Raw genomic sequence first — 24,547 nt, forward strand, 5'->3', positions numbered from 1 at the left:
AATATAAACACATAACATGTATATTTTAAAAAACCCTACCAAAATACAATACAATGCTGCACACACAAAACTCTCCCTGGGAACAGGGTGAGAGAAAGAACGAACCATGCATGACAGATGTTAGTCATGTCACTTAATGCACTACTGGAAGGCAATCAGAGGTCTGAGGTGATATAAGAACCTTTATACTAGAGTAGAGTTAAAAGTAACTTCAGGTTCTACATCCGCCTCTGAATTCCCACTGCAATTGTTTGTGGTTTTATAATTCAATTTTCTTATTTTTAAAATGTTTTTATTTCCCTTTGCTAGTGAGAGATTCACATGAACAGCAGAAACTAAAAAAGGCCCCAGTCCTGAAAACCTATAGGCAGGACTTAACTGACTGTATACATAGTGGTGTTAAATGCACAAAGGAAATGCAAAACAATCCTCTCCTCCCCTTCCCCCCGCAGTTCTGTCACTAATGCTAATATTAGGTTGTGCTTGTAACAATGGTAGGCTAAGAAACATACAGAAATTGAAATTGACTATGTCCCTTTATTATGAAGGGATATATATGTACAATTTCAGGGCCTAATCTTTGATGATTAGCTTTGTATAGTACACTTATAATTTAGTAATATTAATAGGATTGCAAATTAATACCAATAGGTAACAAATAATCCTCAGTATATTTCATAAAGGTATTCTATATATTAAATGAAGTGGGTGAATACAAAATATACATGTATTGTAGGCACCATCTTGCAGCAGTGAACTGGGTAGACCTATAGAAGAAATAATTTTGCTAGAATTGGGATTTCCACTATTTTTAAAGATACTTATCAGGGAAGCTATTATATTTCCAAAATGGTTTTATAGGACACTGCTTTTCTGATATCCTTTCAAATGATCATAGAGCAAAAGAAACAGTAAAAAGACTACAACAGTAATTTGGCTAGGATACTGATCCTAATCCTGTATCTTGTGAAAAACAATGTGGGATTTAAAAATCAGCAGACATCTTATCTGAAAGGTGGCAGCTCTGTTAACATGGTGTTCCCTAATGTCATGATGCTTTGGTTCAGTACTAACTCGGCAAGAAAAATGCTACCTACTAAATCATCTTCTGGTTAGGTGCTAGTAAGTGACAACTGCTCATCAATTCAGAGGCCTTTTTCATATTGAGTCTAATGAGGTCAATTTTATTGCCGTTTAATTTGAAGCTACTAGAAGAATTGCTAATTCATCATGGTCTAGTATCTTGTCAGTATATGTAGTTGGTACCCTTTTAGGAACAAAGAATGTAGGCCATATTTAGAGGGTGGGGGACTCTATCCTTGGAAGCAGTGGTGATAGAAAAACACCTGGGGAGGTTGTGGTGGATAATCAGCTGAACATGAGCTCTTAGTTTGCCACTGGCCAAAATGTCCAGTGCAGTTCTGGAATGCATAAACAGGGGAATCTTCGGTAGGAGTAGCGAGGTTATTTTGCCTCTGTGTTTGGCAGTGGTGCTATTGCTGCTGGAATATGGTGCCCAGTTCTGATGTCCAAATACTGAGAGAAAAGCTTGTGAGAGTGAGATTTAGGGCCTGTGCCTTTCAAGTTGTATTCCTACACATCTGCTGAGGTGTAGGCCCCTAGTAGTCTTCAGACAAAAATATTTTTATAATTTTTAAATTAATTTGCTTGTTGGAAGATGTTTGGAGAGAGTGTTTGCCCTGGGGTTTTTGTATTTTAAGGAACCCAGAGGCTTTCAAATGTAGATGCCAATGAACTGATGATAATTCAGACTAGGTTTGTGGTGGTGGTGGTATTTAATTAAAATTTGCAGGTTATTAGTCCACAGTGACTCTTCACAATTTTTATTGCACATATTGTATTTATGAATGTATAATACAGAAGAGACTCATTTACATGTATTGCAGTTATGAAATGAGCACTCTTGCTATTAGGAACTCACCTGAATGCTGCATGCTGTGAATAAGTGTTCAGAATAACAAACACAATTCATTTAAAATAACTCCAAAGGGGCCCTTTGAACTGAGCCAGTTGCAGGCTCATCGTAGCATAAAGATGAGGTTATTTTGACTTTAGCTACAGTTTAAATATTTGAAAGGAATTAAATCTATAAAAATCTACATGATTTTTTTTAACCGGGTTTATGCATTCCATGTTTGTTTTGATATTCTTGCGTATATTTTATTTAAAAAAACTGTTCTGTTATTTCAAATAAATTTCCAGTGCTCTTGATTTTGTAGAAGTCTTGGCTGCATGGTGACATTTCTTTTCAAAGCCATCTTATCCAGAAGCATAAGAGGGGATACAAGCTTCAAATGTGCTGCTATAATTCCTGTGCAAGTGGTTGTTGTGGAGTAAACTGATGATTTGAGAATAAAGAGAAAATCCTATTTGTTACCAGAATTTATCCCTCTTCTCCCCTCGGCGTAACCATATTAGAGCAAACAAGTTACTACTCTTACGTTTAAATAGGGTTGCCAGCTTTCTAATTTCTGAAAACTGGACACTACATTAGGAGCACTGGAACCTCCTCTCGATCCGCCTCTTCTTCCGAGGCCCCGCCCCTGCTCCCCTCTGCTCCCCCAAGGCCCTGCCCCCTGCTTGCTTCCCCCCCCCCCCAGGTGGCTCACTGCTCTCCCTCTTCCTTATCACTTGCTCCTCTCTACATCCCTCCCACCACCAGCTGGTGTCCTTCTCCTCCGGGGCTGGGGCAGGAGCTGCAACTGCTTACACAGAGCCTGCCTGCCCATGAGTTCCAGGTAGGAGGCAGTCCCGGCTGAGCAGGGGCTGTCATGGGTTGATGACCCAGTGCCACTCCCCCACGGTAACCAGATACTGTACAGGTACCCTTTCGACTGGATTTTCCGGTGGAAAACTGGACACCTGGTAACCATACATATAAAAGTTAATACACATTGTAAGTGTTCAACATTTAGGGTGGAATTGTTTGGCATTGTCTTAACTCTTCTTTCATTGACGTCAATGGTAAAACGCCCATTGGTTGCAGTGGGAGCAGAGTTAGGCCAATGTGGAGTGCTTGTGAAAATCCTTTCCCATAATCTACTGAGACAAACCTTTTTATATTTTCAGTTTGCAAACATTTATTTTCTCTCCAGATATGTACTTTATTCCTAGTTTTATCCTATCTCTCTTGCTAGAGAAATGATGCAACATCTCACAGGAATGGCCGATCAAGTCAACTTCTTCTGCCATCAATTCCAATGTCTCTTCCTTTTAGCCATTGGGGACATAGTATTTTGTGTGTGTTCCTCCTCCTTCTGCTCCTCCATCATTATGCTTCTCTCTCCCTCCCCTTCCTGCCCAGGTAAACGCGATGTCTGTGCATGTAAGCAATTATGGTGGTCGAGAGACATGGCACTTATTCTATAAAATGGGGCTCCTAAGTTCCTGTCTTGCATCCCTTCTAATAGCTCCTGACACAGAACATGATGTTTGTGTGTACAGGAGAGAGAACCAGTAAGGCCGAACACCAAGCCAGTGCCAGGACAGAGCTGATGGTTTCGAAGCTGTGTGATAGATTTGCTGCCCTGCACTCCCACATAGCCATCATATAGTAAATGCTGTGCCAGGCCAGCGAAACCACTTCTTCCCTCAATCTCATGCCTATTGCTTCTCTCTCTCCTCTGCCCTGGCTTGGGATGCTAAATGTATCAGTTGAGGCCGAAACTAAAAATGATCAGTAAAACTTTTTCTCCCGGTCCCCTTTTTTCTTTTTTTTTTTTTTTAATTGGGTTTGAGGGCAACTGCTATCCACTGTAATGGGCCTTGCTTAGTGCATCAAGATATGGAAACGGATGCACTGTCCTGCAGTTGTTTGTTCTCTGCCCATTTGGCAGTGACAGAAATCAAGCTGAGGTCATGTGAGTGCAGCCAGCATTGAATGTCAATGCCAAGAATGCAAAGTCACATTACACTGGGGTCCTTTCATGCTTTCTCTATGAATAGGGATTAGTACTTTACCAAATGTCATGGAATTAGATTTGTGATCTTATGGAAACCTGTTCACACAGCACACACTCAAAAAAAACCACCCAAAGCTGACAACACAGGGTATTGTGGTTTCAGTAAGTGCAGCAGACGGTAAATTGAAGATCCTCATAAATGCTAGAGTGTTCAAAAGTTAATTGTCTGTCTGTCTTTGAGGCAGTCAAATTAAGGGCCCAATAGCATAAAACTCTGGTGCCTGTGTGAAATTTACAACATGCATTTCCAGTACTGAATAAATTGGATGCAGAGTGGACATAGTATGAATGAAAAAAATTAACGATGAATAAAACACATACATGTGTGCTGCAAGTGCCAAGAACATTCATTTGTCACATACTCAGTTCATATGGGAGTACAGTGAAACCTTAGCTTAATGTATTGACAGAAATTAGTTGCTCAGCAGAGCTGGCCTGGAGTGGAATCGTGCTTTGTATGTGTAACCCACGTTAGCTTGGTGAGGTGCTCTGTACCCTTGTGGTGGTGGCTAGGCCATCTGGAAGTTGCTGAGTCTGCTAGAGCCATTGCTAACAGCAGCAGAGGCTCGTGCATTAAGAACTAGCAGTCCTAGGTTCAATGCCCACTGCCAACAGCCTAGCTGGTGTTACAGGTGTTTTCCCCAATGTGGGACTGATAAAGTGGTATTGCATATAAAGAGCAGCATCCTGCAATGGCCAAAACTTGTCAGGAATGTGTGGGTTTGGAAGAGGAAGATATGCACTTTTGCAGGTGGCAGCCGTTACTTCTCATCCTTATCACAGCTGACCATTTCAGGTGCATATGTTCAGCTCTCCAGCTATTCCTGCAAGACGGCAGAGGTAACTATTTTTCCTTAGACTGGCCACCATTCACCAACATTTGATGTTTGAAACTAGGAATAAGGATACTAGTGTCTGGTCACTTCCACTCTTTGGTCACCTCTCTATGTGCTTTGTGGGATAACTGGCATAAGCCATATAGCTGTTTTGTGCAGGATTCATACTGACATATCCACACTTGCGGTGATGGGGGACTATGAACCTGCTTTTCTTTCTCCCTCATCACACAGTCTAATGTGGGATTGATCACAAGGTGTGGGGGAAAGCCAAGTGTCTGTTGTTTCTTTCATCCAGATATTCCAGTTCAAGGGAAGTCCGCTTCTAAAAATTAATAAGTAGAATGGGGGAGGTTAATTACATTAATTTTTGCCAATGTTTCCCAGATCCTCATAATGGATGAGATATAGCATCTTGTGTAATTATAACAGAACCGCCCAGTCTGACCCATTTTGGAATAGTGTGATCCTCCATACACGATACATCTATCTTCTGATATTTGTTTTGTCTTCAGCATGGTTCTGTTTGGGGAACACTGCTCAACCCTTTTACCTTGAACTTGATTAGTTACAAGCAACTAACCCACAAAGTGGTAGGGAATCTGCCATAGGAGCTGACTGCTTGCCACGTCTTCATGGAACTGATTGAGCCTCTTGCATGTTTTGCCTAGAGAGGCTTTTGAGCTGAATTGCTACTTGCGGATTGCAAGGATCCCAGTTTGACTCTCTAATGTGTGGGGACAAACACACACTGCCACACACCCGCCTCAATGGGTAGAAAACCTGATGGGAGCAGCCTCAATAGAAGGGGGAAGGAGAATGCATGCTGAGGGACGCAGGGCTGGCCGCACTCCCTCCAGAGTCTCTAGCCACTCATTAGCCAGCTAGGTGAGGAAGGGAGCTGATTGCGGATCCCTCACTCTCCACTTTCATTGATCTAAACCCTCGCCCAGAGGCGTAGCGAGCGCCCTCCGTACCCTCCGACCGGAGGGGGCCCCGCAAGGAAGGGGGCCCCTAAAAGTGGCAAAATAAATACCGCATTCCAGTTTCTGCATTGTAAGGGGCCCCGCCCGGACATATGTTCGGAGGGGGCCACCGTTCGGAAGGGGCCACGTTCTTTGTTGCTATGGCCCTGCCCTCGCCCGGCCCATGTGGAGCCTCTTTTTTACTCTGTTTCAGCCGCCCATCTCCCCACCCTATACGGGTAGCTTTGAAGCTGTGTTTTGCGGATGCTGCAGGTCTGACCAATTGCCTGTTTTGAGGTCAGGAAGGAATTTTTTCTTCCCTTAGGGGCCAAATTGGCAGAGGCCTGGTGGGTTTTTTCATCTTCTTTGCAGCACCTTGGAGGCACAATTATGTTTAAAAAAAAAAAAAAAAAAAAGGAATAAAAGTTAATTAATGGAGATAGTACTTGGTAGGGATGTTAATTTCTCGCAACTGCTGGCAGTTTCCAGGGCAGTTTAAAGGCTAAAAAGCACCTTTCCCAGGAGTGAAAGATCTGGGATTTTGCTGATGGGCCTTGTGATCAGGAGATAGGGGAAGACCTCGTGGCCTTCACAGGTGGAGGTCTCCACCCTCCTGTACCCTCTGTCCCCCTTGTGTGGGTGGGTGATCAGACTTGGAAGAGCGAGCTGAGTCCTAGGGGGAAGCCTGAGGAGAGTCTACCCCGTGTTATGGGTCATATGGTAGGATTCGTGTAATCTCTGCATTGGAACCCTGTAGAATACCTGGCATGGGAGAGTCTGGGTGACAGGGACTGCCTCTTTCTTAAGTTAAGTTCAATGAAGTTGTGGCTTTTCACTTCAGATCTGTTTGCTGCCATGTCCAGGTCAAGGGTCATTACATAGGAAGCACCATTAACTGGTTAAACACATTCTATTGTTTAGCCACAAGCTGATAGAGACAAGATGCTTCCTTCTCTCCCCTCTATTTAAAGATAATGCCAACATTCCAGGGGCTACAGGGCTTTCTAAAGTGAAGGTCTTGTGTTGAAACAACGAGGAGTCCTTGTGGCACCTTAGAGACTAACAAATTTATTTGGGCATAAGCTTTCGTGGGCTAGAACCCTGCTACAAATCCCGGTGCCAACTCTGTCCACATGTCTATTCAAGGGACACCATCATAGCACCTAATCACATCAGCCACACCATCAGGGGCTCGTTCACCTGCACATCTACCAATGTGATATATGCCATCATGTGCCAGCAATGCCCCTCTGCCATGTACATTGGCCAAACCGGACAGGCTCTACGCAGAAGAATAAATGGACACAAATCTGACATCAGGAATCATAACTTTCAAAAACCAGGAGGAGAACACTTCAATCTCTCTGGTCACTCAGAAACAGACCTAAAAGTGGCAATTCTTCAACAAAAAAACCTTCAAAAACGACTCCAATGTAAAGCTGCAGAACTGGAATTAATTGCAAACTGGATACCATCAGATTAGGCCTGAATAAAGAATGGGAGTGGTTGGGTCATTACAAAACCTAAACTTAATTTCCCCAATACTAATTTCTCCCTACTGTTACTCACACCTTCTTGTCAACTGTCTGTAATGGGCCACTCTCTTACCACTTCAAAAGTTATTTTTCCTCCCTTGGTATCCTGCTGTTAATTGATTTATCTCGTTAGACTGACCTCACGCTTGGTAAAGCAACCCCCATTCTTTCATGTATTTATACCTGCTCCTGTATTTTTCACTTCATGCATCTGATGAAGTGGGTTCTAGCCCACGAAAGCTTACGCCTAAATAAATTCCTTAGTCTCTAAGGTGCCACAAGGACTCCTTGTTGTTTTTGCTGATACAGACTAACATGGCTACCACTCTGGGTCTTGTGTTAATGACCCTTTGTGCTAATGTCTCCGTCTGTGTAAATGAAATAGGAACTTACCTGTACATGCAAAGCTTTTGCTGGTAGTGCAGAGAAATAGGTTGTCGTCTGGCTGGCGTTTGCACCCCTTCCGGTAAGTAAGCTGTGTAACCTCAGAACGCCTCCTCAATTCTGTAGGAGTGGAAGAATAAGGCTGGTCTGACTGCAAGAGTGCAGCCATGTAGCAGAAGGTTCTTAGCAAGGCAGTGTCAGTCCCTTTCTAGCTTTGCTCCTTTCAATAAGCCATCTGTACTTATTACAATGCCATCTCCTTGTGTCTCAGAGATTTTCTCATACGCTTGCCTTACTGATATGCATCAGCATATGCATTAGCTACCAGCACTCATGCAAGCTAGAAAAATAAAACGTTATGTAGGAGGTAATGTAATTGCAACCAAAAGGAATTTCAATTTATAGAGATGACATATTTAGAAATAGGAATAAAAACAGATAGCAAAATAATTTGCAACCGGTGCCTAAATTCAGTATGAATTGTTAGCTCAACTAGCAGATAGTGTCCATATTTACAGTCAACCTAAACATTTATATAATAAAAAAGTTTATTCCAGGCTCACTGACTATTGCAATGGATCAGAAATCTTTAATATTGTATAGTTCTATTCCTCTTATGCATCTTTTTCTTAAAACAAGTTTAATGCTCACAATTTAAATCGACACTATTGAAACTAGTCTTCTATTCATACAACTGTTCCAACAAAGATGACAGCAGTGCAAGCTTCCCATAATGCCTTGTCAAATTGAGCAACTTTGGCCAGGGACTCTGTAAGGGAAGAACAGGGACTCTTGTCTCCATGACTAGACAAGCCTTGGCCCCTCTGCTCAGAATGACAGATGTGTGGTAGTGCTTCTGACGTGGACACATGTTCAGTATGATCAGCAGCCTCTTTCAACTAAGCCAACAAACAGCTGTTGGATAGCTGCTTTTATTCACTGTCATCTTGGGCTGGTTTTGTCTAGTGACCATCAGATGAAAAAATTTGTAGCCATCCAGTTCGCCCCCTTTCCAACATCACTTCACACCCATTGAAAAATCCTACTTGTTTTAAAAAAAAAAATGCAGGAGTGACAAATTAATGGTTAGTTATACAACTTATTAATTTTGTGGCACACCAGAAAAAGACCTCTTGAAATATAAGAAGTCTAATAAAACATTATTTAATGGTGTCTGAGAATTTTTTTTTACTTAAAATGACAATTTGCGGTATAACTACAAGTAACATATTACCTGTGGCACATAAACTAGCTGTGGAATTAGCAAGACGTAACTTGCTGCAAGTGACATCAATATTTTAAAGAGGAGGGAAGAAGTCCCCTTGTTTCTATAGTACATGATGCTACCCTGAAATGTAGAGACTCAAGAAGTTTCTCCTCAATTTCTGGATTACCCATTTTAAATTTAATTAGTTTCTGGAGGCCTTTTTTAGGTACCCATTTTAGCTGAGGTTCCTAATTTGTAGCTTTAAAAACAAGAGGCTTTTAATTCTCCATTGCCTTGATCTTTGTGTAATCACTTACACCAGTCTAAAGTGGGTCTAAAAAAGCACTACCATTCTGGTTGGCAGTGTTTGGCACTAAACTTACACAGATGAAAAAGGACTACACAAGGTACAAAGCAGTAGAGAAATGAGCCTACTATCTGGTTCAATATCATCTGTCTTGAAAGGTCTGGGGGGTGGAAAACGTAGCTGGATCTTGTAATCACTATTAACAATCCAGCTATGTATTCTGTATGTTTGAGAGAATGCTTGTGTTGTGCCTGGTAAATTCCCGTGTGGGATTATTTTTTCCCTACAGATGAGGAGATTTGTGTAGGCTGAGCCTAGTTTGACTGTGTTTGGATTGGGAAGATGGCATCAATTTGTATATGCTATCGAGAGTGGTAACCTACAATGTACAGTTACCAGGATGTCAAACAATCCATTTTGTGGCCTGGTGAAAACCCACAGTTTGGCTAGGATCAGAGACTGTTTCACATATGTGAAGGCACATGTATATCTACTGCTGCAGAGCTTTAAAATAACAATCTTTATGTTCTAATTTGGGATGTGATTTGGGTGGGGAGCATGGCCTAGTGCAGGGGTGCCCAACCTATGGCCCGCAGGCTGTACGTGGTCCACCAGAACATTTCATAAGGCCCATGACCTGCTTCAGGACAGTATACTAACAGTTGATTCATTAGCATTTTGTCATCATGTTTACATCAGTTTAGTTTACACAAGTGTGTAAACTGACAATACTGTACATAGAAAAATGTATCTAAATACATATGAATCAAGCTGAACTTAGAATATAAATCAATACAGGTGACTTTAAATCTTATTAAAATATGTAGAATCTGTTTCTGTTTCTTCCCTCCCACTCCAAAACAAAAAAAACAAAAAAAACCCAAAGGTTGTGCTTATGTTTATGTGGCCCTCCTGTGTAATAAAGTTGGGCCTCCCTGGCCTAGTTGCTAAGGCACTAGACAATGACTCAGGAGACCTGAGTTCTGCCACTGACCCCTGGAGTGACCTTGGGCAAGTCACTTTGCCTCTCTGTGCCTCAGTTTCCCCATCTGTAAAATGTCAATAATGATACTGATCCCCCTTTGTAAAGCGCTTTGAGATCTCCCGAGGAAAAGTGCTTTATAAGAACTAGGTATGATTAGTATTAATATCCAGTGATGATGGAAACAAAACACCCAGTGAATCAGTAATGCCACGGTAGATAATATGGTTTTGCTGGCGGGAAGGTTCCTGTGTGATCTCTGATTTTTTTGTTTACTGACTTTTCTTCTAGACCTTTAGAGCCAGTTTTCTTTCAAATGAGAGAAGAGCAAGACAAAACTGTCATGGTCCAGGTCTGTTTATGAAAGTGGAGGAGTTCACTTACAGTGGGCCTGTTCATTTAGAGTGACTCAGTCCCTGCTTTCCTCCTCCCACACACTTGCTTACCAGTCCTAATAAATGGAGTGCTGAGCCTTGTCAGTTGAAATGACCCAGTATATGGTGGCGGAGGTGGGTGGGATGCGGCACTGTGGCTAATAGCAAAATGACTGAGTTATGCTGAGCCAAGTTCCCTGAAATGAAATTGCTGAGCATTCTTCTGAGCACACTTTAGTGTCAATACAGTACCTCTATAGCTGCTAGTGGTTTCATGATCCTGCACTCTGCTTCAGGCCCCAACCACTTAAACCTATGTCATAGCTAATGCAGTAGTGTAAGTGCATATTCATTGGTAAGAAATAGGACTACTACCAGTTCCTGCCAGCTAAGACCTTGGTGTACCAAATGCCTTAATTAGATGGTGGTGGTTGGTTCCACCTCTGTTCCAGATCGAGACATTGTACAGGAGCTTTGTAAATTGTAGTGAAATTTTCTTGTAGGATCTGACTCCATCACAGTTTGCAACTTTATATAAAGTGACAGCCCCATAAAAAGAGCTTGTGATGGGGGTGCACATAAATAACCCTCACTGAGGCAGGTAGGGAAGGAATTAACTATGTGCTCATTAGACAGAAAAAGGATATAAAGAGTAGTCAGAGGAAGTCTCTCTTCCTCCAGGCAGGAAGCTCCCAGGCACCAGCAGGAGGAAGGACCTGGGAAAATGTCTGTCTTGCAATATTGCCCACCAGAGGCAATATTTGCTTTCTTTGCCGCCTTATTCTGTTTCCTTTTTGGGGCCAGAATGAAGAGTCCTGGGTTTGACCACCTCCCTACCCTGTATGTTGGGCTAGGTGCAGAGAAATGCTGTAAGGATGCCATATCTTTTTCTTCCTTTTTTTGTTTGTTTCCTTTTTCTTCCCTCTTTCCTGCCACTCTTGGCCATGGCTTGCGCTGTGCTCATACAAAGCTGTTTTCCTGCATATACCGGGCAACTTACAATTATTTTCAATTGTTTCTAAAAATATAAACTGATTTCAGGCAATGCTGCTGTGGCTGCTGGGCTGAGCCAGAGGTGGGATGGCATGGATGAGGGAAAGAGACTGGTCAGGAAATGTAGCAGGGCACTGAGTTTGGCTTTTGGGTAGGAGCCCATGGAGTAGTGATAGATGGAGCAGCGCTCCCAAGTCTCCAGATGCAGGGGCCCTGGAGGACCAGGAGACTGGTGGAGTATGAAGAGGGACAAAAGGCTGGGGGAGCATGAAGTGTGACCTGGAAAGGGTAAAAGTTAAGGTTGGGTAAGTGGTGTATTTTTGGTGGAGTTCCTGAGAGAGGGAGTTAAATACAGTACCTTAAACTTTTGATGTCCAGGTTTTTTTGGTTTGTTTGAGTTTTTTAAAAGAAGTCTGGTTTTTTTGTACAGTAAGAACAATAGCGGTGTTAGGGAATTTGGTGGACTGCATGAAAGCACGCTTTTTAACTTTCACGTTTGTATTCTGCAAAGAGGTGTGTGTGCATGAATACTGTATGTTTTCCAGAAAAAGATCTGTAATATCTTGGCTTCAAATAAAGTACATGTTCTAGTACTAGGACTTGAATTTGGAAAGTGATTCTAATGCTGTGAGCTTGGAAACAGTTACTCACTTTAACTGTTTTAAACTGCTGTTCATATGTCTGAGTGGAAAAAAATTTGGACTCATCCAGAAATGCACCCTCCTTGTTCTGGTTTCCAATGCATTAGTTTGTGTTATGGCCAAGAAGAGAGGGATTTGAGCCTTTAGGGCATCACTAACCTATGGTTGGTATTGCTTACAACACAGCATTGATTGCACCACCAATGAGCAACAAAATAAATACATGTAACATCTGTAACAGAAAACAGATGTCCTGCAAAACCAATCTGAATTAAATAGCTTCAAAAAGCAATAAGAGTAGCGACAACTGACTTTGCACTCAAAATTATGTTGGGCTGCCCACTCTATCTACAACCTACTGCAAGATTAACAAAAAAGAATAGAAGAAGAATAAACTAACAGCCACAGTGTTTTACATTAAAACTGGTCTCATCCAGGTCTAATTAATTTTTCATTCAGGTGGATCAAACAAAAATATAGTCCCGTGAGAGGAGTTACACAGCTTTCTCAGAGCATTTTCAGATATGTTTTTCTACTTTGGGTTACCGTACAATGTCAGCTGTGTCTTTTGATTCAGCTGAACGGAAAATGTGTGAAAAATTGAGTAGGGCGATTCTTATCAGCTGCATTTGGGGGAGAATCCATCAAAAGTATCATGGAAATAATTATTTGTAAAATATGTATTAATCTTTAAAAATGTGTATTTAAAATGAGAATAGAGAATAGATTTAACATCTGAAAGCCTATTTTACATCTATAGCTGGCTGCCTTTGATGTGCATCAAATCAGGTAGCAATCACCCCTGGTATCTTCTTTCACTAATCATATTGCTTGGAGCTTTCCTGCTGGCCATGGCTCAAGAGCAAACAATTAATGGGCTCTAGGCCAACATATTTTTCATAAGTATTACAGTACATCTGTAAATTTGTATGAACATATAATGTGTGCTCTCAGCAGTTTGCTTTCCCATGGTGACCCTCTGTGGTTAACCAGCTTTAAATGAAATCCTGTGCCGGCTGGTGCTGAGAATGGAAAAGTTATGGGAAAGGAAGGAGGCAGATTCTTGGCTCTAACCCCCCTTATTCCCTTTATGTGGTGTTTTAGCCTAGATGAAAGCTGCTATATTGATTGGATAGGCAGGTGAGCTGCCTTCTCAGTCATCTTTCAAGCTGTGCTTTTCACTTCGTTGGCTGACCCCAAAATTTCCCACAACTGAAAATTAAAATCCAATAAAAATTGGTTTTAAAAAAAAAAAAAGCTTAGAAATAAAATAAAAAATGCTTTATTTTTATCTGTCAAAATTATAAAATAAAAATCAAGTTCTGCGAAGGCCTATGAATAATGAACTGAGTTTTTTAAATTACAAATTGTATTTCAATTCAGGTTTAGTCGAAATATTCTTCCTCTTGGAGGATGATTTAAAGAAACTGAAATGAATGCCTGTGCTTCATATCAGTTCAGGATTGACCAAAAAAAGTTTAATACAAAAAAAAAAAAATACTCTTGGAAAAAAATTATAGGAAGAATTTAATCAGTGTCCCACCTTTGAAATATTTCTCTAGTGTATTGTGGCTATGAGTGCACCATAGTACAGGCGAGAGAAATATTGCTTAGGGAAGGATTGTCTTAGAGCAGTAGTACATTTTAGAGTCAGTTCAGTGACTTGTAACCAACTTAAAGAAGGCCCATGTTTTACTGATGGTACTTCAGAAAGTTGCGTATTCTTCTTCATGCAGTCATGATCCATGAAAAACAGTTTTTTCTTAGAACAAACCAACCCCACCAAGCAATGCCACAATCTGTAAAGTGACTGTACAAAAACCCAGAGGACTGAGTGAAGATGCAATTATGTACATTGCTCTTACTCATTCTATGCCTGTTTCATTCATGTGCTCAGGATAAAGAGTGAAATCGTGCTGTCTGGAGGGCTTAGAGTACATAGTAGACAGTCACAGAAAGAGAGAACCACAATGTGGATGAACACAGTCTAAAATGCTGTGGATATGACTGTGTCTACATGTACAACGCTACAGCGGCGCAGCTGTACCGATATAGCTGCGCTGCTGAAGCGTGTCTGGTGAAGATGCTCTATGCTGACAGGAGAGAGCTCTTCCATTTGCATAAAAACCCCACTCCTGGGGGTGGCATGCTGGCGGGAGAGTTTCTCCCGCTGTCGTAGTGCTGTGCACACTAGCGCTTATGTCGGTGTAACTCATGTCAGTCACAGGGGTGAAATAGTCACACCCCTGAGCGACACAAATTTTGCTGACATAGTGATGATTTTGGGCCTACTAGCTTAACAGTTTTGCTTTAAAAAAAGGCTGTAATAAGAAGTTTTTGTCACTACTCATAGCAAGGAAGTTCATGCACACATAGTAGAGATGGATCTAAAAAATCCCCGAATTTTGAGAAAGTTCTAAACTGAGTCAAAACTTTACAGCTCTGGTCCCTTTCTATTGTATAGGAAAGTGTGCATTCTATTGTTGTTGTAAGGGTGTAAAATGAAGCAACTGCATACAGGAATAATTTGTCAAGCCTGTTTTATTTTTATAAATCTTCCTCACACAGGACATATTGGCATTCAGTGGTATGTGACGATGGTATATTACCTAACCCCTTTACTACTTAGTTTGCAGCTGAGATGCTTTTGGTTGGTAGTCTGTTCTAAATTCTTTGTTTTAATAAGAGTGTCAACTGAAATTAAAAAAAATTGTGTGTGATGTAATAAGTGATCAATCTACATTTGTCCTTACAATGTACAACTATTTTAGTTTTGCACCATTATTTACTATGTTACTTTTTAAACTATATGCTGTTTTGTAAAGTGCTGTACCCCTCACAACAAAGAACTGAACATACCCGAGTGCTTTGTTTCTCCTGCTAGCCAACAAGATTAATAATGCTTAGAGAAGGATGTATGTAACTTGAAATGTTTGTTTGACCCACCTCTGAAAACACTGAAGTGCTAGGCAGGGGATTATTGCTTATGAATGTATCTAAGCATGTGAATTAATACTGAGAGAAGAATAGAGAGATTATAGAATAAAATATATAGCAATATTCTTTGTGTAACTTTTGTTCACTGCATGTAAACAGTTGAGGACAGTGAAATGATAAAAGTATTGTTACATGCTGTCTAATTATTCTCAAGTAATTGATTTACTAGAGAGAAATTTGAATGTAGTTTTTGCTTTACATCGACATTCATGAGTGGAAGGCTGAGGGTTGTAAAATTAATCTTGTAGAAAGTGTTGCACCACTGTTGTATAATGCCAAGTATTATATTTTAAAGGACTTTCTAAATATTTGTTCTCCCTTACCTGCTCTTCAAAGATTTGACAACAAGGTTTTTAGAGGGTCTGCCTCCAAACAAGGAATATTGAAGACACATTGGGTCTGATTCTCTGCCACCATGCACCTTCTGTAGTCATTTTGCACAGGTCTAAATGGGTATACAAGATGCAAGGCAAGAGAGAATTGGGCCCCTTTTCTCTAAAATATCTAGAGTAATTTGTAGACAGAGGATAAAATTCTGCTCTTTTAGGCTGGTATGGATCCAGAATAGTTCTTGTGACTAAAATGAAGTTAGTTGACGCTTGACTGAAAAGAGAATATTTCTCTTTCTCTCTCAAATGTGAGGGGAGAGAATTCTGCTGACTGGCTTGCATGTAAATGAAGGCAGAATTGGGCACACAAGGTGGGATATTTGTATAAGAGTTGTGGGAAATACACTGGTTAGCATGTTTATGATGACTAGAGTGTTTTATGTATATGTTCACATCTCTTTGAGGTTTGCTGGAAGTTTTGGTTTTGTAGTTTTCAATTGAAAACTCCAAACTAATCCCAAAGTGATCCCTGGAGAAACTCACTGGTTTCATGATGAAACCCCATTCTTCTACCACAGGCTTTCATTTTATTTTAGCATTCTTGTGTCATTCATCACTATAGTATATCTGTCCTTGTGGTAGTTTGGGCATTGATCCTTTCCTCTGGTAGGCCCCTGCTCTTGCTTCAGTTGCCTTTGAGAGGGAAGGGTACAGAGATTTCTGTTTTGGGGGCTGAAGGGGAGGAGAATATATACATCTTCTGATCCTCTGTAAGAGTCTTCAAGGAATAGGTTGCGCTTGTCTTTTCCTACCAACAAGTTTGGTGGCAGCAGAACTGGGAATGCTGTTCCAATCCTCCTGCTTCCTCTAGAATTATAGAAGTGAAGAACTGGAAGGGACCTCAATAGGTCATCTAGTCCAGTCCCCTGCACTCAAGGCAGGACTGCATAATAACTAGACCATTCCTGACAGGTGGTGGTCTAATCTATTCTTAAAAACCTCCAATGACAGAGATTCCACAATCTCTCTAGGCAATTTGTTCCAGTGCTTAACCACCCTGACAATTAGGAAGTTTTTCCTAATATCTCACTCATAACTCTTACTATAGGTTGGAGATTGTGATGTTCTAGGCTACAGTATGGGATGGGTTTCCTTTGGCTCAAGTCATATATATCCTTCTACTAGTCACTTTTTGCAATTAATAACAATATTTTACCAAAATAAGCCTCAACTCCAGTCAAAGGGCCAGTATCTCAAGGGGTGTAAATCTCATTAAAGTCTATGGACCTATGGTAATTTACCACTGCGGATCTGGCCCAAAATACACATGTATATACTGCTTATTAAACTATTTTGTTTATATTTACCTTTTCACACTTATGTACAAAACAACATTGAACTGCGCGCAAAATACAGCATTTACCAAAGCTTTTTGCCATTTCCAAATGCAATAATATGGATTTTTTTTATGAATAGTTTTATCCTTCAGTCATCGTTTCCCTCCTTCCTTGCCCTTGCAAGAATGGGGTCTTCCCTCCTTCCTTGCCCTACCAAAGTGATGTATTTGTAAGTTTCATCTCTGTTATCATTATGCAGTTTTATCCCTTCAAAGAAAGCCAGTTTAACCACAAGGATTTAGTACAACTTTCTTATGCAAACTGTATAAAGTTAGAAAAACAGCGGAGTTAGTTGTAACTCATATGTACTTTTTTGGCTCTTTTTAGTAGAAGTATCACAGAGGAGATTATACTCTGAGCAATTGGTATTTCATATTCTGGTTTGATTTAGAATGCTTAAACATAATCTGTTCTTATTAGAGATGGAGCCCAAACCAAAACCCGAGATCTGGTTTCAGATCAGAGTTCACAGCTTGAACCAATCTCCTTAATGGGACAAATCCAAACACCCTGAACTTTGGGAAAGTTCAGATTTGGATCTGAAATTTGAAACTCCGTGTTTAGAAACACTTGTAGTCGGTGTCTTGGTTTTGCCTCTTAGACAGATCCAGTGTTAGGATCTAGGGTTTCAATTCAAACCTGTATTTAATATTATATCTAGTTCATACTGCTGAAACATCTGATTCTTGATTTACAGTTCCAATTTCTACTTTGACGTTATCTAGCAAATGGCACATCCCAGAAGATGAAGAATACAGGATTTTAGTATAGTTTAGAATTGCAGTCTTGACACTTCAGTCCAAAAAGATCAACTTAATTTCTACTAGCTCCTTCCTGTATGATTATATTGCTTGGCCTACGTCTGGAAAGGGTGTAACATCCTTCAAAACTTGAAGGCTCATTGTTAAAATAAAAATAATTTATAAAAAACCCCTTACTCTGAGTTATTAACAGCTGAGGTTAACATTGAAGTAATTTTAAAAATCTAATTTATTTCTCACTGTTAATGTTCACTTTTGTATGTCACACAGTTTGAACTCTGCAACTAGGCTGGTCAATTTCACGCTGTGCTTCTAGGCAGCTTCAATTTCTTGTTCCCCTGCATTAACTCAGTGCTGTTGTGTTTTGTGTTTCCAACAGTGTAAGGAAAATTTTAAATTGGAAAAATTAATAGAAAAAGAAATCATGAAACAAATCTTTGTTTTGTACTTATGCCCCTGGGGACAGAGCTTTCTAGCCACAAAACTACATGCACACTTAGGCCCTGATTTGGATTGCAAATAATACAGTACAGAATAAAAAACAAAAACAAAAAGGGAGTATTGGAGGGAGTAACCAAAGATTGGATACCTCGAAGCTCAGGGCCTCAGTATCTCTGTATGGTTCTGCATGATATTAATCAGCAGCAGTAGTGGCCCTATGACACTGATTATAAGCCATAGTGGATTCTCTCCCTGTTGAAATAGAGGAAATGAAAAAACAATCCAGATTGTTTATTTGTGGAAGATGAAGTAGAAACATTTGACAACAAAAGAGGACTGACAAAACAGGTAGGGTGCACTGAGAACTTGATGTACTTAAAAGTTACAATGAAGAAAATGAGGGAATCTTTTTTTTTTTTTTAAATATAAGATTATTAAAGCACCTATGGTTATTGAAAGAATATGGGAAAGAGCACCGTGTAAGAGTAAGGAATTTAAGGGTGCCTGGTCTTGGCAAGGGGAAAGACCCAGAAGGGGAAGAGACCTAATAGGCTTTCAGTAAGTCAGTAGCTGAAGTTCTAGACACTGATGCAGAGAAGGCCCCTTCCTCCATATGGAAAGAGGTTAAAAAATCCATACGAGGAAGAAAGTCAGCCTTGGAGTCAGTATTGAGTGTGCATTTTGCGTCTGACCTCAGATGTAGAAAGTGCCCTATTGCTCTTAAAAGAGTGTGTCTATCTGGTATGCAGGTGCTAGGAGGAGGCTGACCGGGTTGGGGGAGGGCGGAGGGTGTCCTTGTAGAGTACAGATCACCATGCTACTCCCCCAGGCTTCCTGTCAGGGCTGCCAGAGTGGTCTTTGGAGCCTGTTGTTGGAGAGGCTAGGGTTGTCTGTCTTGGGGAATTTCAACATCCATGTGAATGACAGCTCTCCTGGGTTAGTCACAGCCACTGTGGTAAATATGATTATCCCAGATAGTTCCTAGCTCTGCTTACAGCTGAGGAGGTGACACTCTGAATCTGCTCTAACACGTAGTGTGTGTTTGGTGGTGGTGGGGTGTAGACAGCAGACAATTAGTTATGGTCTAATCATCGTCTCTTCCAGATGGAGGACAGGGCTTTCCCTCTTGCCTGTCAGGGCACTGGAACTGGTGTGGTGATTCTTTCGCTGTGATTAATGGATCCTGTTGGATTCCAGAATTCTTGGGGATAATGCTCTCTTGTCATTGGGCCAAGGCAGGTTTAAGGTCTGATGTATCGTGTCCCATCACGGCCTGAAATGGGAGCCGTATATCTAAAAGTGCATTGTCAGGTAACTTAAATTCTGTTAGCTAACGTCTCTCTGGTTATTTATCTGGAATTAAGAATTGATCTCTCCATTCCCAAGTAGGTAGTTATTTAAAAAAAAAAAAAAAAAAGAGAGAAGAGAGATTTTTTTGGTTTACTGTAGGTGCCCATGTAAATCAAGCTTTCCATGTGCCCCTTATGCAAACATAGGGCACAGTACCAACTTTTCTTGTTTGTGTGGAACATAAGTAAAGTGCGGTGCTAGTGTTGTCCATGTCTCTTGATGGTAATTACGTACAGTCAGACCTGATTCTGTAGCCCTAAGCACGAAGCTCCCTTTGACTTTCACTAGAGTCAAGCACGGATAAGGGCAAGAGTGCTAGACCTTTAGGGCAAGAGATACTGATTTTTAAAACCAAACATGGATATAATCTGGAGGACATTTGCTAATGATTCAACTTTAACGGTATGAAAAATTTTGGGCCTGAAGTTTTTGACAGTGCGCCTTTCTGAAAACATGGTTAAGCTTTGAGTGTTTTGGTTAATATTTAGTTAACGTTTTATAGAAATTCTTATGGCACATAACTAAAATTGCCTCTTTAAAAAAATGCATAAAAGACGTGAACTCACTATGAAGCTGTTGAGTTCAGTGCTGGGGAATCCCCACAGTTTCCCCTCTCCTTTTCCCAGAAAGATAAATGTATTTCCTTGGTGTGGTTTTGGAAAGAAAAATCATTAGTATACTAAGTTATTTACACAGATCTTAAGAGAAAATATACTGAATGCCAAAAAAAAAAAAAAAGAAATCTATGAACAGTATCAGTTTATTGCAGAGAAACCACAAAGAAAATCAGTTTGTGCTATTCACGCAACATTCTGTTGCATGGCCCCAAACTAGTTCATATATATTTGGCTCTGTAGTGAGCTCTTTTTAAAGCCAGAGGAGAAAAGCACACACGTGTGCGCACACTGCCCCATCCCCCCTTGTTTTTCTTTCTATATTAGAGGCTTTGCTTGGTTACATTGCAATGGTGTAGATCTCTCCTGCCTTAAAGTTGTTTGTTAGGTATTTTAAAAGTGCTCTCTCACTGCATACTGGAGTGGTGTATATTATGGATTTAATAATTTGACAAGCATTATCTTACATTGCAGTTAATCCTGCTACACAGTACCATTTAGTAAGCAGGCAGTGTGGGGAGAGGAGATGTTTAATATGCCCATTCTGTTTACCTGATAGATCATTTATAGGAGTTTCAACTCTGAACCCTGCAATAACTTTTGGGTAACAGCACACTTCATTTAATTCACAAAGTCAATTCCTACCATGACATTTACTCATTGAAATAGATTTTACAGTGGATGTTGCATGGAGTCTCAGCTGCCCCTTCATTTTTCCTTCACGGCAGGAAAACATTGTCAGGATTACGTGTTTTTAGAGCTTGGTACTTGCTGACTTCTTGAAAGTAACTTTGCAGGGATACGTACAAAAAATGGCAAAGGTTCAGGGTATTATGTCGTAGTACACAACCATTTTCCCTTTTTATTCAGGGACATAGGAAAGTAGTAAAAGTTTAGTAGGGTTGGGGGACTAGGTGGATCAGGGAATTGGTATATAGAGCCTTTTGTCTCTAGGTTATTGATTTGTAACCCACCCAATTCAAACTGGCTTTGAATTTGACCAGTGGGCAGGTCTCTAATACACCTCTACCCCGATATAACGCGACCCGATATAACACGAATTCGGATATAACACGGTAAAGCAGCGCTCCGGGGGGAGGTGGGGGGGCTGCGCACTCCGGCAGATCAAAGCAAGTTCGATATAACGCAGTTTCACCTATAACGTGGTAAGATTTTTTGGCTCCTGAGGACAGCGTTATATCGGGGTAGAGGTGTATTGCAAAAAACATCTACCACCCATGCCACTAACTGGAACCCTTGTTGGCAGTCTCAACAGAGAGGCCAAGGACTAAAATGTACTTGAAGGAGCAGCACCTCATCTGGTGTAAACTGGCATAGCTCCATGGACTTCAGTGGAGTCACATTGACTTATACCATTTGAGGATCTGATCTGAATTGTATAACCTGAAATGCTACTAGAGTGACCCCTGTAGGACAAATCCAGTCATGCTGACAAGGTGTGGAGAAAACTTGCTATACCACGGTCTATGCTGTATCAGTTCTGTGGAGAAACAGAGGACTTCAGTCTTCAAATTTGTCTGTCTGGCTCCTTCAATTGAGGAGGTTGACCGGTGCTGCTGGTGATGGGATTTCTTTGTGACTGTGGGAGCTATTTCCTTTCACCCCATAGATCATATATCCAGCCAGCGTCCCCTGATTGCTTAGATGCTTTCTCTAAGCAATCTCTGTGTGCCCCTCTGGTTCCCACATTTTAACTTGGACCTACGCTCCCTTCCTGTTTTTACATTCTTTATTGCAACAGTAATTAGTTGATCCTTGAGGTTTTTTTGTTCTGTTTTGCTTTTATTGTAGCCTTCCCCTTCCTTACTTTTGTTGAGGGGTAGCTGTGTGTTTCTTTTGGGTGAAGTCCCTTTGGACTTCACCCAACATTTACAAAGATTTCCTTACAACGGCCTCCAGCCATTGCACAGAGGTCAAATAGACTGACTCCTAGCATGAGCATCACATTTGCAAATAAAGTCAGAGTTTAGTAGCAGTCATGTGAGGGAGTTATATCAATAACTTTAATCTAGGGGTCGGCAACCTTCGGCACGCGGTTTACGTTGTTTACGTTGACTGTCCGCAGGCATGGCCCCCCCGCAGCTCCCAGTGGCCGCAGTTCGCCATTCCCGGCCAATTGGAGATGCGAGAAGCGGTGTGGGTGCAGGGTCATCCTAGAGTCTCCTGGATGACCAAAGAAGCTGGTATGCATGTATTGCTGGGCCACAGCAGCCAAACATACACTTCAACTGAACTAGTAATATGCCTAGAAACCATCGAACATGAATAAAACAACATTTTCCTATTGCCAAAGAGGAGTGATTGTAGTGATTAAAGTTCATTGTCCCTGGAATTATTTCTAAGTAGTTCTTTTGCTCATTGGTTATTAGCTGTTATTTTGTGTGTGTTTGTTTATATTAAAGCCTCAACTTTTGTTACACAATCCTATAGCAACACAGCACATGTTAATCTTATGGGCATATGCAGTACTGAAGATATTCCATGGAACAAGGAATTCCTTAGATGGTCAACTGTCCCCTGAAGTCATAATGATTGTGATGTAATCAATGGTAAATAGTCACTCAAAATTTGTCAGCCTTGACTCAGTTTCCATTAACTTGGACCAATTTGTGGTTTGAGTTAGTACTATATAAAACCTCATCTGTCTCAATAGACTTTAGTTCTGGTGTTCATACAAACCCAGAACTTGAAAGGTATTTAAATCATGTGAAGCAAAACTGGAAGAAAGTTTTTGCAAAACTCTTTGAACCAAAACCACAAGTATAGCTCAGCTCTGCAAGTTCTGCTTCAGAAAGGAAACAAGTGCATATTTTGGGAATGCAAGATTTAGTCATTTTATTCATTTAGTTAATGTATTTAATATTTTTTGAATGCAGAAAGAGAGAGATCAATAGTTTTAAAATGTGCTATGCCATTCTGAGATATGCAAAGATATGGTGTATTGTTGGCTGCATGGCCTACTGAAGTAGCTTGTTCATCGTGAAATATAAAAGCAACCAATAAATAGAAAGCTATAAAATTATGCTTGTTTAGGTTTATTTTAGGATTATCTCTGGTAGTTTTTTCTGATGACAGTTCTGGTTTAAAAATGTACCCATTGATTTAGGTTTAATAGGCCATAATGTGGGCAACATAACTATACCTGGTCATGAATATGGATTTTAGTGCTTCCTCCTTCTAGCCGAATTTCTTTTATTGTGCTTTGCAAGGAAAGTGGCTCTGTACAGCTGGCTGCAAAATGATGATGGTTTGTTGTGTTGTCCTGTCACAGATCTTGGCTTATGCAAGTCTTGGGAGATATGTCTTTGAGCTGATTTGTGGAGTGGTTGAGGAGGTGACATTCATGGCATCTGAGATGCGTATGTGGGAAAGCATTAAGTGGGCTGTGCAGCATTAGGGAGCTTCCCCCTTATCCTGCTGTTTTCTGGCTGTTCTCTGTGCCAAGAAAGCAGCCTTTCATTCTCTAATTGTGGAATTGTAGGAGAAGCTGTTGTATTTTTTCTGTGCTGTCGTGCCCAATCTCGACATTACTGTTAGAGGTACAGAGGTTCCCAGCCAGAGGGGTGAAGATGAAGGGGTAATCGATATATGAAATATTTGTAACAGTCAATTCACAGTTCTTACCCCAATTTCCTCTTGTTTCTTTCAGTTTCTGGGCATAGCATTTCTTGGAATTGGATTGTGGGCATGGAATGAAAAAGTAAGTTGAATATAACACAAACTCAACTTTTATTTTTTTTAGTGACCGATTGAATAACTATATATTACACATGCTACCCATTCACACACTGTCCGTACTAGAGAGAAAATAAGACCCATTGTCAAATGAAACTTTATCTTGCCTCACATAGAAGGAGACCTCAGCATCTTTCTGGAGGCTGCTTTGGCAAGAAAGATCAACTGACAGATGCACACAGAATAGCCCCGGCAGCGCATACATGGAAAGTACAGCATAGAGGCTGTACTTGGTAGGCAATGTTGGTATGATAGTGTACTCTCATAAAGGGAGGCAAACCAAATGAAAGTGAGTTTTTCTATTTTTGCCTCTGAATTTATAACACTACTGGTAGCTGTGGCTTAAATTAGTTTACACACTTACAAAAAAATAAGCACAAGACTGACTAAGCTATAGTGTTCCTTCAGTTATCTTAAAGAAATAATAATAAAAAAAAAATTAGAATGTCCTTCATTGTGCGACTGATGCTGTAACTCGTATCCTCTCACAGATAGGCCTATTAATTCATGTGATTAAAGGTTTGCAGGGTTGGGCCCAAATTTGGGAGACTGCTTGGGGATGGAAAGTGGGAAGGAAAGGCAGTGCCAGACTAGAAGGTATAAAACAAATCAATGTGTGTCAGAATCCTGGGTAAAGAGATCATTTCCGCAACAAGATAAAAGACAAAAAAAAAAAAATTAAAACTATTTTCTTT

General features: G+C 40.6%; 1 protein-coding gene across 3 annotated transcripts in view; it reads left to right on the forward strand.

Moving 5' to 3' along the window:
* Positions 1–24,547, forward strand: part of TSPAN5 (tetraspanin 5) — a 116,597-nt gene that overhangs the window by 64,543 nt on the left and 27,507 nt on the right. For 2 of the 3 annotated variants that reach the window (XM_024212830.2, XM_024212831.2), the window contains one exon: positions 23,767–23,817. In XM_024212830.2, coding sequence (XP_024068598.1) covers positions 23,767–23,817 — 51 coding nt within the window. Of the gene's footprint in view, positions 1–22,547; positions 22,667–23,766; positions 23,818–24,547 lie in introns of all 3 variants that reach the window. The other variant, XM_024212832.2, reaches the window with a different exon arrangement.

Source organism: Terrapene carolina, unplaced genomic scaffold, assembly GCF_002925995.2.
Source record: "Terrapene carolina triunguis isolate 2854851 unplaced genomic scaffold, T_m_triunguis-2.0 Scaffold436, whole genome shotgun sequence".
Lineage (NCBI taxonomy): Eukaryota > Metazoa > Chordata > Testudines > Emydidae > Terrapene > Terrapene triunguis.